The sequence below is a fragment of the Atractosteus spatula genome, chromosome 12, assembly GCF_055471065.1.
Source record: "Atractosteus spatula isolate fAtrSpa1 chromosome 12, fAtrSpa1.hap1, whole genome shotgun sequence".
NCBI lineage: Eukaryota > Metazoa > Chordata > Actinopteri > Semionotiformes > Lepisosteidae > Atractosteus > Atractosteus spatula.
This window is the reverse complement of record NC_142717.1, coordinates 34,474,752-34,488,020: the sequence shown is the minus strand read 5'-3', so window position 1 is coordinate 34,488,020 and position 13,269 is coordinate 34,474,752. Positions and strand designations below refer to the sequence as shown.

The 13,269-nt window shown below is 35.9% G+C and overlaps 1 protein-coding gene across 1 annotated transcript in view; it reads left to right on the top strand.

Moving 5' to 3' along the window:
• The window catches only part of cdkal1 (CDKAL1 threonylcarbamoyladenosine tRNA methylthiotransferase), a 406,686-nt gene that overhangs the window by 111,503 nt on the left and 281,914 nt on the right, over positions 1 to 13,269 (top strand). The window contains exon 5 of the mRNA XM_088929462.1: positions 3,812 to 3,908. Within this exon, the coding sequence (XP_088785588.1) occupies positions 3,812 to 3,908 (97 nt within the window). The remainder of the gene's footprint in view (positions 1 to 3,811; positions 3,909 to 13,269) is intronic.

Sequence of the window (13,269 nt, the reverse complement as noted above, 5' to 3'; positions counted from 1 at the left end):
GTGAGACAGGATGAGATGCCAGTATGTGGTTTAGTCAGATGACTAATAGGAAAAGTATCCTGCTTATCAAAAGAGATTTGATAAACCTAACATCTGGTGTTGTGAAAAGTTTTTTCTTCTGCAGTACGAGATACAGTAACATACCCAGGTATTTGCAGTGAATGAAAAGTGTTTGAATAAAAGAACAGACTATTGATAAAATATTTCTGGTGTAACTAGTCTAATTTCACAATTAAATCATTAAAGTTAAATTATGAAGTCACTTACATGATGCCTCTTTCTTGTGTTTCTACTGCCAAAGCTGTTGACATCATCAGCTCATCTTGTTTATGCTAGATATCTGTAATTTAATGGGCGAGTTTGCTATGAAAATGATCACTACTTACTGGCATTCATTATTTTTGCATCATTCAGTTTGGTAGTAGTTTGTGGTCTATGGTCTTTTGTTTGATATGCAAATTATTTATATACTGTATATATTATAGACATTAAAGAAGGGATACTTGCATGCAGTCCAGAAGCACTGATTGCCGGGATAGATAATGTAAGTCTTAATGCCATGTGTTCACTATTATCTCCATTCTGTTGCCCTGGGCGTTGACTTGGCAGGATGTGGAAGTTTTTGTTAAAAGAATAAATAACAAAAATGCACAAAATTACTGCATGTTCTTGTATTGCTTTTCTAAATGGATTTACTAAATTGGAAGTACATAGTACTACACTACATAGTTATTAGGATTAGCTCAGACAGGTTGTTACAACGGAAGCCTTTTCATGTTGTGTAACGAAATGTGTGTTAGGCACTTTCAAGTTCAAGTTCATGTTTATCTGTCATTTCAGCCATATACAAGTATACAGTGGAACGAAATATCCTGGTGCAAAACTAAACAGTCCCGTGAAGCTTCTCTCATATCGCAGTTTTAAAATACTTTTTTATTCATTTAGATCAATAATAAATGCAGAAATCGCTGTTTTTTCTGTGTATGTGTATGCAGTGTGCTTGTATAGTATTGGTTATTTTTTTCAGTGCTTGTTTCCATCTGCTTGTTTGACTGTCCAGATATGTGGCCTATCTGTCGCAGATATATATATAGGGAATCACATGCATAATACTGTAATATGTTGGTTGATTAAAAAAATACAAAGCTCAGAAAATACATAGAAATTAAGTGAAAACACTTACTTTAAGTTGGTTTAAATCATTTCAGATTTAAAGCTATGCAACAGAAACTGCAAAGTAAAAAGAAACAAGTAAAAGGCCAAACCAATGATGTTTTATTTAATAAGAAAGATGCTTATAATTTTAGTGCTATCCAACAATTTTTCTGATGTTTGTCACATGAGACTTGCATAGCTAATCCGCAATACTCTGAAATAGTAATAACAAATAAGAAATCAGATCAAGCGATTTGTAAAAAATAAATATGGTTTGAGACGCTTTCGAACTGCATTCACTTGCTGTGAGGCTGCATGACTTCCTAGTCTTGGGTAAAAATGGAAAAGCTAGAATCTCATTAAGTTAAGGAAAAAGAAAAGCTTTTTTCTACTTAATTTCCTCAGCTGATATTTCTTTGGTCTAATGTGGCATAGCTGATCATCCTGAGGATTTGTGTTGATGTGATTTAAAAGCCCTTCATTTTGTGTGGCATTATTTATTCTAAACACCATTCTTTAAAAAAGGAAATAAAATGCATGCACAATGCCTTCTGCCTAATTAAATTGCTATTCAGTCTTCTGCCCGGAAAATTAATTTATGGAATGAAAAAAATAGTATTTCTTTTTATAAAATGTACGGAGCTGCAATTCAGAAAAAGAAGGTTCAAGGCAGGGTTGATTTCATTAAAAGAAGAAAGCTTTAAAATGGGGAGATGATTTTAATAAAGACAGATTCCAGAAGTGACACTTGTTAGAAGCGTGCATATTTTCCTTGGATGAAAGCTTTTCTTCTCCTTTTGTTATTTCACATTGAATTATGCATTTTTTAAAATAAAAAATCATAGGACTACATCTTCCCTTTCAATGTTTTGTCTCTCAACATCCTTTTCATAAAAAAAATCTGAAAGGCTAAATGTTTTCGGTCCCTCGTTCCCTTTTATTGCATGTATGGATTGCAGAGCCAGAAAAGCTATTTCATCCACTGAAGAAAATGTATTACAATCCTATTAAGTTTAATAGAAGTTAACACTGCTTAAAGACTGGGAAATGGGTGCACATTTACAGTTGTTGCACTCGTTCGTAGGAATTTGGAGAGCCAGTCTAGATTCTGTGGGATTCTTCTCTGGAAAGTGGTGCGTTGTATTCATTCCTGGCATGTAGGAGACTTTTTACCAGAGAGACATTCCAGAAAAGGCTTACATATGTCTGCTATGAATACTTGCCTTTTCTGTAACATTTATTAACTCTCTTACATTTTGTTTTGAAAAATTGAAAAAAAAAGTGCCTAATATCTACCTACTATATGATGAAACTGCCTGTGGTCTGAAAGGCTGCTATAAGGCAAAGTGTTTTTTGAAAACACTTAAAATCCTTCTCACATAACCTTCCTGATGTAATGTTTTCACCAGAGAGCATCTTGAGTTTCCATTTTACTTCCATTCCTTAACCATAGATGCAGAAAAGCAATTTTGGTGAGATAGATTTTTACTTTGTCCTAGGTGTCTGCTCTCATTCTTTAAGCACCTCTTTGGAATGATGTTCTAGGTTCTGTGAACACTTAAGTACAATTTGTTGTGTTCACATGACCTCTGAACTGCTCTTCGGGAACTTGTCTGTTCTGACATAAGAGTTATCTCTATCTCTATAACATCTGCTATCTCACTCGTCATCCTGCCCTTTATTTTGTACAGTAATTCACTGTCTTTCAATACTAGTCAAATGTTTCAATGTTTTAAATTAATTAACAGATCTTTATTTGGGAACATTTTCCCATCCTGTCTTAACAACAATTGTATCTTTGTGTATCATACTATAGTTAAAGTTGTAACTTTATGGAACTGTTCTTCGCAAGAGCAACTACGTAATTAAAATGCTATATCATTTCAATTTGTTGCCGCCAATTTACAGCTTAAAACGTCCTGTGTACCTGAGGGTGTTTTCAGTTCTATGATTAGATATTTTCTGCCTGACACATGCATGCAGATTAGCAGTATTACGTCTAAGTGCTCCGATTGCTCTGTTATTTTTTACTGATGTATCTTTTCTTTGTCTTATTGGTAACACTGATATAACCATCTTGGTCAGGTCATCATAGTAAATGAGAATCTGTTTTCAAGTAACTTCAATGATTAAATAAATGATTACTGTAAATATCAAAACAGGGAGGAATGGAAGATAATATAAAATCCTAGAGTACATTTTAAAGTCCTAAAAAATTATATATCCTTGTAGTCCCTCTTTTTACTGTTTGTAGATGTTTTTTCATCATTGAGATCTTTTTATTTTTGTTTCAAATTGGTATAATTGCAACTTCTACATTTTTAACAGTGGGTAAAACAGATAAAAACTACTTTGCAGGATCTGTGTACTTAATGTATTTTTTTCTCTGTGATGGTCTGGCATCCCGTCTAGGGTGTATCCTGCTTTGCGCCCATGGCTTGCTAGGATAGGCTCTGGCTCTCCTGTGACCCTGTACGGCATAAAGTGGTTTAGAAAATGTGTGAATGGATTTTTTTAACATAAAATTTACTTGAGGCCTGTAGTCTCAAGACCGTCTGGGAAGTTCAAGAACTCTGGTAATTGTGTATGCTGAAAATCGATACTGGAATGTAAACAGTTTTAATACAATAATTTTTTTTTTCAAATTTGTTCTTAGGAAAGCTAAAGAACAAAATAAAAAGGTGGTGGTTGCAGGATGCGTTCCTCAGGCTCAGCCCAGGATGGAATACCTCAAAGGCCTGAGTGTTATTGGGGTAAGTTCATTTTCCTCATCATGGTACTACTTAATCTTGTAAGTCTTATTTCCACTAGTGTACTTTTTACACTTTAGTTGGAAAATCTGGATGACTGTGAAATCTACATGGACAAGCCCGAAACGGATCTGCTATAGTACTTTCATATGTCTCACTCAATGAATCATAACTGGTCCAAGCAAAAGTATCTTGAAGTAGAATGTAGACACAACGCCCGTTTTTAAATTTGCAGTAGTGATCAGGGGGAAAAGTGTTCTACAAGAAATGTACTGAGTCTGAGTGAAATTCTAATGTAATTCAAAGGATTTTAAAATACAATGCTTTTATTTACACTTGATAAAAATTTAACTGGTTATTGACAAATTATCTTGTGAAGATGGGCAATATTGTAACCTTCATTTTCCTAATGGTTACAGAATTACTCTTTAGCACTGTGAACATACCCATACATGTCGGAAGACCAGAGGTTAGACTGGTTTGGGGTCCTTGTTATCTGCCATAGATGCATTTCAGAAATGTGCGCAGATCTACTTTCTCTGGCATAGATGAAAGTTATTCCCACTAGCTCTTCCAAGTTGTTTGACACAGCAGTAGAGAGATTAGTCTTGGAGCTGCAGAGAAGGAGTGCATACTTAATGTACTGCTCCAGATACTTTATTCTTAGATACTGGAGTTGGATCCCCCCCTCAGCTATTTTTCTGGCTGTGCCAACATTTATTTTCTTACTGTGCACTGTAATGTTGTCCAGTGTATGCTTAGATCTTTTAAAATTGTTTTTTCACTATATGTTGTATGCTCATCTTTTCTTTCTGAGGGGATGATTTATTTCTTGGGGTGACTCTGTATTGTGTACTGTCATTACTATGGAACCCTGTGCACTTTATTTTAACTCGTGGGTGTGTTTTACATCTTGGTTTGCAACCTTGGAAGCCGATATTTTATCATTTTTGTATTGTCGTTTTGACTGTCACGGAGCCTTCCATGCTCCCAGCTCTTGTCTATTGTTTGTTCATGGTCATTAGATCTGACCTGTACTTATTGTTCAAACATCATGAGCCCACTGTTACAGTTCAATAGTTCGGTTATATATCATTTATCTCTTCTCTCTTCCATCTATCCAATTTCTAACCACTTAATTCAAGTCAAGGACGTTGGGGGGCCAGAGCCTATCCCAGCAAATAACCGGCAGAAGGCGGGCTGTACCCCAGACACGCACATGTTCATACCGGGCCTAGCATTCCTAAAGATCAGTTAACCTATCAGTATGTCTTTGGACTGTGGGAGAAAGACATACTGAAAGGGACATAGGTGAATATGGGGTAGAACATGCAAACTCCATGCAAATTCCCCATGCAACACCCCTGGACTAGAACTGAACTTGGGGACCCAGAGCTTTGAGGTAGAAATGCCAACCACTGTGCCACTGTGTGACCCTCTTCTGTCTTCCACTTTTTCTTTTTCTTCTAGTTCTGGCTAATCTGTTTACATTTCCATGTGCTTTGTTTCCTGTGGACAGGCTTTGTTTCACTACTGTTCTGTTCATCGTCTGTAATTGATAGATTCTAACATTTTGTCCTGAAATACAAATGTATTGAATTCACCCATCAAAACAGATTAACAATTTTTTCTCTACATAAAATTATACAAATTGTTTTAGTGCAGGAGAAATCAAATCTGCTGATTTTCACTGATCTCAAACTAAACAAAGGGAATTTCTCATTTAAAACAAAAGAGATTGTTATTAGAGATTGACAGGAAGATGCATATTATATATATGGAACAATATCATGCTGTTTGTGGACTACGTGTAGCATAGAGAGCAGATTGCGTTTTGTAATAGGAGGCAATACCATCCTATTAATGTACGATAGCATGATGGAGTGAGAGGACCAGACAATCTTCTTGTTCTACGAGACAAATTCCCCTCCTGATGCACAAAGCAGCGAAATTCATTGTTAAAATTAATAAATATTTATGATGGCTTTATTTCTGTACTATCATTTAGTAATACTTGCTCTTTCAGAAAAAAAGATCACGACTACTTGCATTTCAAAACATTGTAGAACATCATCTTTAAATGAGAATGTTCATTTTTGAGTGCATACAGTTTTCACATTAACTCAGTGTTTACTTGGTTTTCATTCATTTATTGGTTGTTTAAATGGAATATTCTAAGCTTCATTTACATTAGTGTAGCTAGTGCATATCATATCTCTTCTTCATTTGTACATACATGAACTATATAAACATATTACAGGCTATGTAAGCATTGGGATGATTTGTATGTGAAATTGATATTTAACTCTATGAATATATCCCCTATTTGTTTAATCTCTTATAAAAATAGGCTTTAACATCTTCCTTGACCAAATCTTATTTTATTAACCTTTTTTGTGTGCTCTTCTTTGCAGCATTTCAGTTGTTTCATGATGTGGAAAACATAATTTATAGCTTCTGTATATATATCACATTATACTGTATCAATTGTTTTACTTATGCAATATATTTTGCATTGTAAAGTATATAGTTATATATATCAGCAATACATGAAAATTGAAAGCTAAAAAGGTGTCATAGGGTTTGCTTTTTTGCATTTCTTTGTGCTCCCCTCCGTCTGAGACACAGAGACACCTGATCTTTCCACAAGTGAAATTATGAAAACCACGTGGCTTCATTATTCTTTTGTTTTAGCTGAGAAGCAGCAAATTTAGAATCATTTAGTGCATCTCATTTGTTACATATCTCCTTGGGAGGTGCCTGATTTGTTTTTTTTGTCATTAGTGCTCTTCAACATTAGTCTCTATATGTAAATGTTTCAGACTTGGAAACATAATAATTGTTAGGCCGGTAGCGTTAGACAACATTAGATGCATGGTCAGCATGTTTTTGATTTTGGGGTATTTTTTGTTAAGCTGTACATCTGACTTGTGGCATAATGCACTATTACTGTAAATGTTACACTTTAGATTAAACTAACTGAAAAAGTTACACTAGGTAACTGGCTTCCTTCAAAAAATTACATTTTCCCAAATATACATTCACACACTTTATTAGCTGAAAACCTTGAATTAAAAAATAAAAAGAGTACAGTAAATTCCATATACTTCCCAGGATTTTAAAAATGTATGGAACATTCCCTGGGCAACTACTTCAAAAATAGCAAGGTCCTTGCAAAAATGGGACAGGTGGCAATCCCTAGTTTAAATAAGACTGTGCTGGCTGTAACTGTCCAAAATATTGTCCTTACATGCAAGACAAAACAGCATGTGCAGTCTGTTTTGTGCATTTTCTGTATTCTTTATCTTGGAATATCTCCTTAAGAGTGCTGTTGCTGACTGGCAGCACATTCTGGAGATCTTTTGTTACTGGTGCAGTCTTTGGCCTTTCACAATGCAAATAATTTTCAATAATTTTAAAACATTTTAGACTGAGAGGGAGGTCAGTTGTAAATTGGTTAAATCAGTATAATGTACATGTATAGTATACATCGACTATAAACTATCGCATGACAGTAGATCCAATTTTAATAGATTTTTTTTCATGATTTAAATATAAAAAAATAAATGTATTTTTCTAACCGTAACTCGTCAGTCACAAAAAATTACTTTGGTTAATATGTGGTTTGGGAGTCTGGCTGCATACTAATTCTAAAAAAAAAATCTTAAAACATTTAACATTATAGCATTATAGATGTATCCCTTTGTAAATTATCACCCAACATTTGTTTAAAAAACTCCATTAGTTCTGTTACCACAGTGCATTTATAAACCTTTAAAAGGTATGTCATTAATGCAATTTCATTTGGCACTCACTTTATTTTATTTGTACCATACATAGCAGACTTATCCATAACATGATTTACAAACTCAAGGCTTCTATGAAGTTATCTTGAAGAAATGTATTTAACCTATCCAGTATGTGATAGTAAATTCACAAGTTCGTATTTATTTTCTTATAATGACGTTTTGTCCAAAGTATCAGAAACCTGTGATGGCTCATTAGGGTGTCCGTTACATTAATTCTGTGATATTAATTCTGGTTTCCCAATACAGTCTACACTAACTCCACAGAAATTACAAATTTGCTCAAAATGTGCAGCATCAAAGAATAATATAGTCTAGAAATATTAAAACTTTGGTAAGGATGCTGTTCCTTCATTTCCTTTTGCAAGCATGTCAACCAATTGAGCTATTCAGAACATAGTACAGTCAAAGCCTCTAATTTTTTGGTTCAATTTCAAGTAAGTGAGCTCCCTGGATTTTTCTGATGTAATTCTAGAGCTAAAAAAAGCTTAGTGCTTCTCACTTTTACCAGTGCTTATATGCTCAAAAAGTCTCATATTAGCTAAGGCTAAGGGTGAGTAAGCTAATGTTCAGGCTGAAAGAAATGGTGCCCAGCAGGCTCCTTTGCTTGCTTTTAAATTAAGCTAAAAGGTGGTCTGTAGATAGTTAAGTATAACTTCCCTGAAAACCTTATTGATTCAAAAGCTGTTGGATTACAGGGATGATAGAAAGTACAGAGCACTGGATGCTCATCTCTCTACCCAGCAGGTTAGCTTTAGGAACACTGAAAATTCCAAATGGCAGTGGCTTCATGCTGACTTTGTCCTGCTGTCTGTGGCTTCTGAGAGTAGTGCCTCATTTGTGGCAGTATGGATTGGCAGCAGATTGACACACCATTAATACATGCACACAGACATGGGCTCTTGAAAGTACTGTCAATTTCAGTGTTAATTCTTCCACACAGGACATGCATTCTTACTCATTTATATTTAAAGTGTATTTTTTTAAAAGAATGATTGAACATGTATCTTTCTAAATAAATTGTAACCGATCATGGCATGTCCTTTTGCTCTTCTACATTTTTTCAGTTGTAGTGCAGAAATATTTATTGCTGTAAGATGAACTCAAATAGTCTACATTTTTCCTTTAAAAAAGGAATATGTTTATAGGAATAAGTACAATTTTAAATGAACTACAATATATATTGTCATTACAGATCATGCAAGCCCAATGCAAATTTGCTCTATTAGCGAAAGAAACTAATAATTACATCCCACATCCCTAACATTAAGAAAATAAACTCAGAGACATTCCTCTAAATTGCACTTCACAGGAGTAGAAGGGACAATCAGGCGGTATTAAATGATGTGCCCACCATTATAATAAACTGAAACGAAACGAAGTAGCAATCCTTCACATATAGCCAAGAGAAAGTTACTTAAGACAGAATAGCAAGGTTGTGAAAATGATGGTTGGCTTCTCTTTTCACTTGAACGTGCCCCTGCTGAAGGGTTGCAGGATAAATTTGACAGCAGAGCATAAGAGATACAAGCTTTGGAGAATATATGGGCAGTACAAATATAGTAAAGTGCTAATGTGTGCCTAGAATTTGTGCAGCTGAGATTGCTCAGAGGGGGGGAAGAAATTTTGCAGTAAACATCAGGAAAATGAGGTATGATTTGGCTCATATGCAAGTTAGGATACGTTTTGGTTGGTCTTTGATCTCTGGACTGAGCAAAAGAGACTGTTAAGTCTGATCTATTGAAGGAAATATATGTCAGTTGTGTTCTGCCCCCCCAGAGTTAAATAGCTGGACCAGCAGGAATCAGCCTTCTGCCCACAGCTTCTTTATAGCACAAAAGTATACTTCCACTGTTGACATCTTGCAGCTAGACCCCAAAGACCTGTGTGCGCTGGGTGAAGGCTCTCCTGCCTATTATTCTATGCAGGCTGTGTTCTGAAATAAAATCAATTTTGTCTCTAATGGGACTGCAATTTCTGTCCACTATAAACAGTAGGTTGTTAAAACACACTGGTACTGAGTATTTTGTACTTCATCCCAAGGCATTACTTGTTAAAAAGCCTCAGCATGATCACTTAAATCTGATTCTGTTAAAATTGCAGGCCAGCCAAAGCCGAATCTTTCAAAAACCGTTTTTATGCTCTTTAACTTCTTGTCTTAAGAATACTAGCAATTGTTGTTTTTGAGCTGAAACTTGAAATTTTAACTGTCCATACTATATATGTTTTCTTAAGTGTTCATTTGAAATTGTAAACTCAATCTTATCTAAATGAATTTGGACAGCTGCCATGTAAAAACACATTTGCAGGATGATTAGAGGAGTTATGCTTATGAGTGACAAACTGATCTTACCTGCAGTTCAGAGGGACTGCAAAAGGCCTCAAACTGCTGAAAATAATGTATGTGACATCATCATCCTATTCCAGGGCAGATTCCTAACACACAAACAGCATGCAGGACAGGATGCTAACTTAACTACAGTGTGTGGTAAGGAAAACTGAAACCATGTGGTGTTCATTAATTGTAGAATGTGGATAATGTCACTGACGTAGGAGGACCACACATAGAAGAGAGGGACAACAAAGTACCACTGATCCCCTGATAAGTGTTATATTATTTTGACATTAGGTTTTCCTGTTTGTGTATATTGCTGTTATATATTATATTTATTGTGTTTGTTCCAGATTGTAAAAAAGGCACATTTTTTGCAAAGAACAAAAAATGAGTTGAGAAAGATTATTAAGGTCCAGGAAGACATTATGGGTTGTGTATAATACATGGAAAAAAGGGAAAATATTAATGTCCTTAAATATAAATTCTTATGTAACACGTATACTTATATGCAATTTTTTATACAGTTCATGTGTATGTGAATGAAGAGGAAGGGATTTTTATGGTTTATATTGAAGTGAGCCATGCTTAAAATATGTGAAGCATTGAAATATTTTTAAATACATTAATGAATGAACTGTAAGCGTTGAGGTCCAATGAAAGAAAACTGCAAGGGAATCATAACTTTCAGACATGACCATTCTCACAGTATGACAAAAGTTCTGAACAAAATACAGTAATGGTTTTACCATCATTTGTGTTTAATTTTAGTATAAACACAATCTTCAAACCAGTCAGGACCTATGAGTATGCTCCTCTGTTGTAAGAATAAGTACAACAAAATAAAAGCTTTCACTATTTTCAGTAGTGTTTTTAGTTGACTGATAAAACAAGTAAAAAACAGCAGTAGTTTCACATTGCTGCTTCCCATGGTACAGTACATGCTAGAGTTGTGGAATTTAACTCCATTGTGTTCTCTAAATATAGTATAACTTACCAAAGTAGAGTGTACTGTGCATTTCCAGCCAAAACAAAATTGTAATTAGTTACGTTATTGACAGACTGAATATATAAACAAGTAGTACATTAATACAGTCACACAGTTACTACACTTTTACCTGAAGTGCACTTTGTATGATCCAGAATAAATTGGCACACACAGTGGGACCGAGTAACTTTTAAGAACACGCAAGAGAGATCCACTACTTGTACATAACATTTTGTTTTAAAAAATCTGAAAAATATGCTACATCCTTGAGATTTAGTGACATTTAAATATTAAGTAATTTAAAAAGGTTGTTTGAAAAATCAGGGTCTTGTTTTCAGCTGTTTATCATCTTCACATCAATGCTTTTCCCTTTTTTCCAAACTCACAGGTTTTCTGTGTCTGTATTGATGTTCATGCCGCATAAGCTAAGACATTAATATGTCTTGCATGTATTTGTGCGCTATGCCTTTTCTTGTGTGGAGGAATTTTTGATATACAGTATGATTGCTATTTTATCTGCTTTCTTGGTATTGTGGTAACTCACTTACCATACAAACCTCTATCCTGTACAGTGTATTGTCCTCTTTTGAATTCTCTTTGTAAAAGAGCCAAGCATGGCCTTATACAGATATTTTCATGGCACTTTTGTCTTAGTTTATTGAGATACCTAAAGCAGCATGCAGCTTTCTAATGCAATGTAGACTGTTAAAAAGGATACTAGTTTATTGGGAGTAAGATGGAATGCAAGTAAAATGTATAAACAAAAATAAACTATATAACACTGGATTACATTATTTTATTGTTCCTTAACCAATATAACAGGTTAGTTCAAAGCACTTCCCTTCTTTTCTATGGGGCCAGAAATCTACATTACCACATTTTTGCAAAATTTCTTAACTTTGATATGCTAAATATTCTTCATTTGAACAGAAAAAGGATAAGTAATACAGTAGTTCAGGTGGGTAGCTGCGTCAGCATGCGTAGGCTGCAAAGGAACAAGTAATAGGTTTATTCCATGCTGAAAAAAAGAAGAAAGAGAACACAACGTTTCGGCCGTGGAGCCTTCTTCAGGTGTGAGAGAGACAGGGCAGTAGGCAAAGGTAAAGTAGCGGGAGAACAAAGGTTGGGAGGGAGGAGGAGTGAGAGGTGGGAGTAGGGGACAGAAAGAGAGGCCAATCAAGAGGTGTGAAGTCAGAATGGGTGCAAAGAGGTGTGAAATGAAACTTCCAATGAATGGAGAAAATTTAAAAGAACAGGAAATCATGGAGGGAAATCAACCCGATCAACCCCCCGGACCATCAACCCGATCAGGAACTCCCGCCGTAACAACCGCATTCCTTTGGTGCTTCCTTACCACCCTAACACACTTCCTATCCCCAGGACCATTAACCACAACTTTTCCATCCTACAGGATGATCCCTCCATTGGGGCCCTCTTTTCTGATCGCCCTATCATCTCATGTCGCCGACCACCTAATCTGCGTAACCTCCTTGTTCACAGCTCCCTTGAACGCCCTTAACAACCATCCACACCTGGCACTTTTCCTTGCAACAGAACTCGCTGTATCACCTGCAAGTACACAGCCACCACCACACTCATTCAAGGCCCCTCAGGACAATTCCGGATCACCCAGACAGCATCTTGTACCTCCAGCAACCTTATTTACTGTTTCTCTTGCAGTAAATGCCCAGCCATCTACATTGGAGAAACAGGAAGGAGACTCGGAGACCGCTTCAGAGAACACGTCAGGGCTGTGAAGATTAAAGATCTCTCCAAGCCCATTGTTTCTCATTTCACCTCTGACGGCCACGACCACTCTAATCTCTCCGTCTGTGTTCTCAAAGACGGTTTTCCGAACTCATACATCAGAAAGACCACCGAAACTAAAATTATTCTGCAGCTAGGATCACACATTCTCCCTTCCCTTAACGACAGACTACTGTTCTTTTAAATTTTCTCCATTCATTGGAAGTTTCATTTCACACCTCTTTGCACCCATTCTGACTTCACACCTCTTGATTGGCCTCTCTTTCTGTCCCCTACTCCCGCCTCTCACTCCTCCTCCCTCCCAACCTTTGTTCTCCCGCTACTTTACCTTTGCCTACTGCCCTGTCTCTCTCACACCTGAAGAAGGCTCCACGGCCGAAACGTTGTGTTCTCTTTCTTCTTTTTTTCAGCATGGAATAAACCTATTACTTGTTCCTAATTAATACAGTGCAAACTTTTATGTTGTACTGT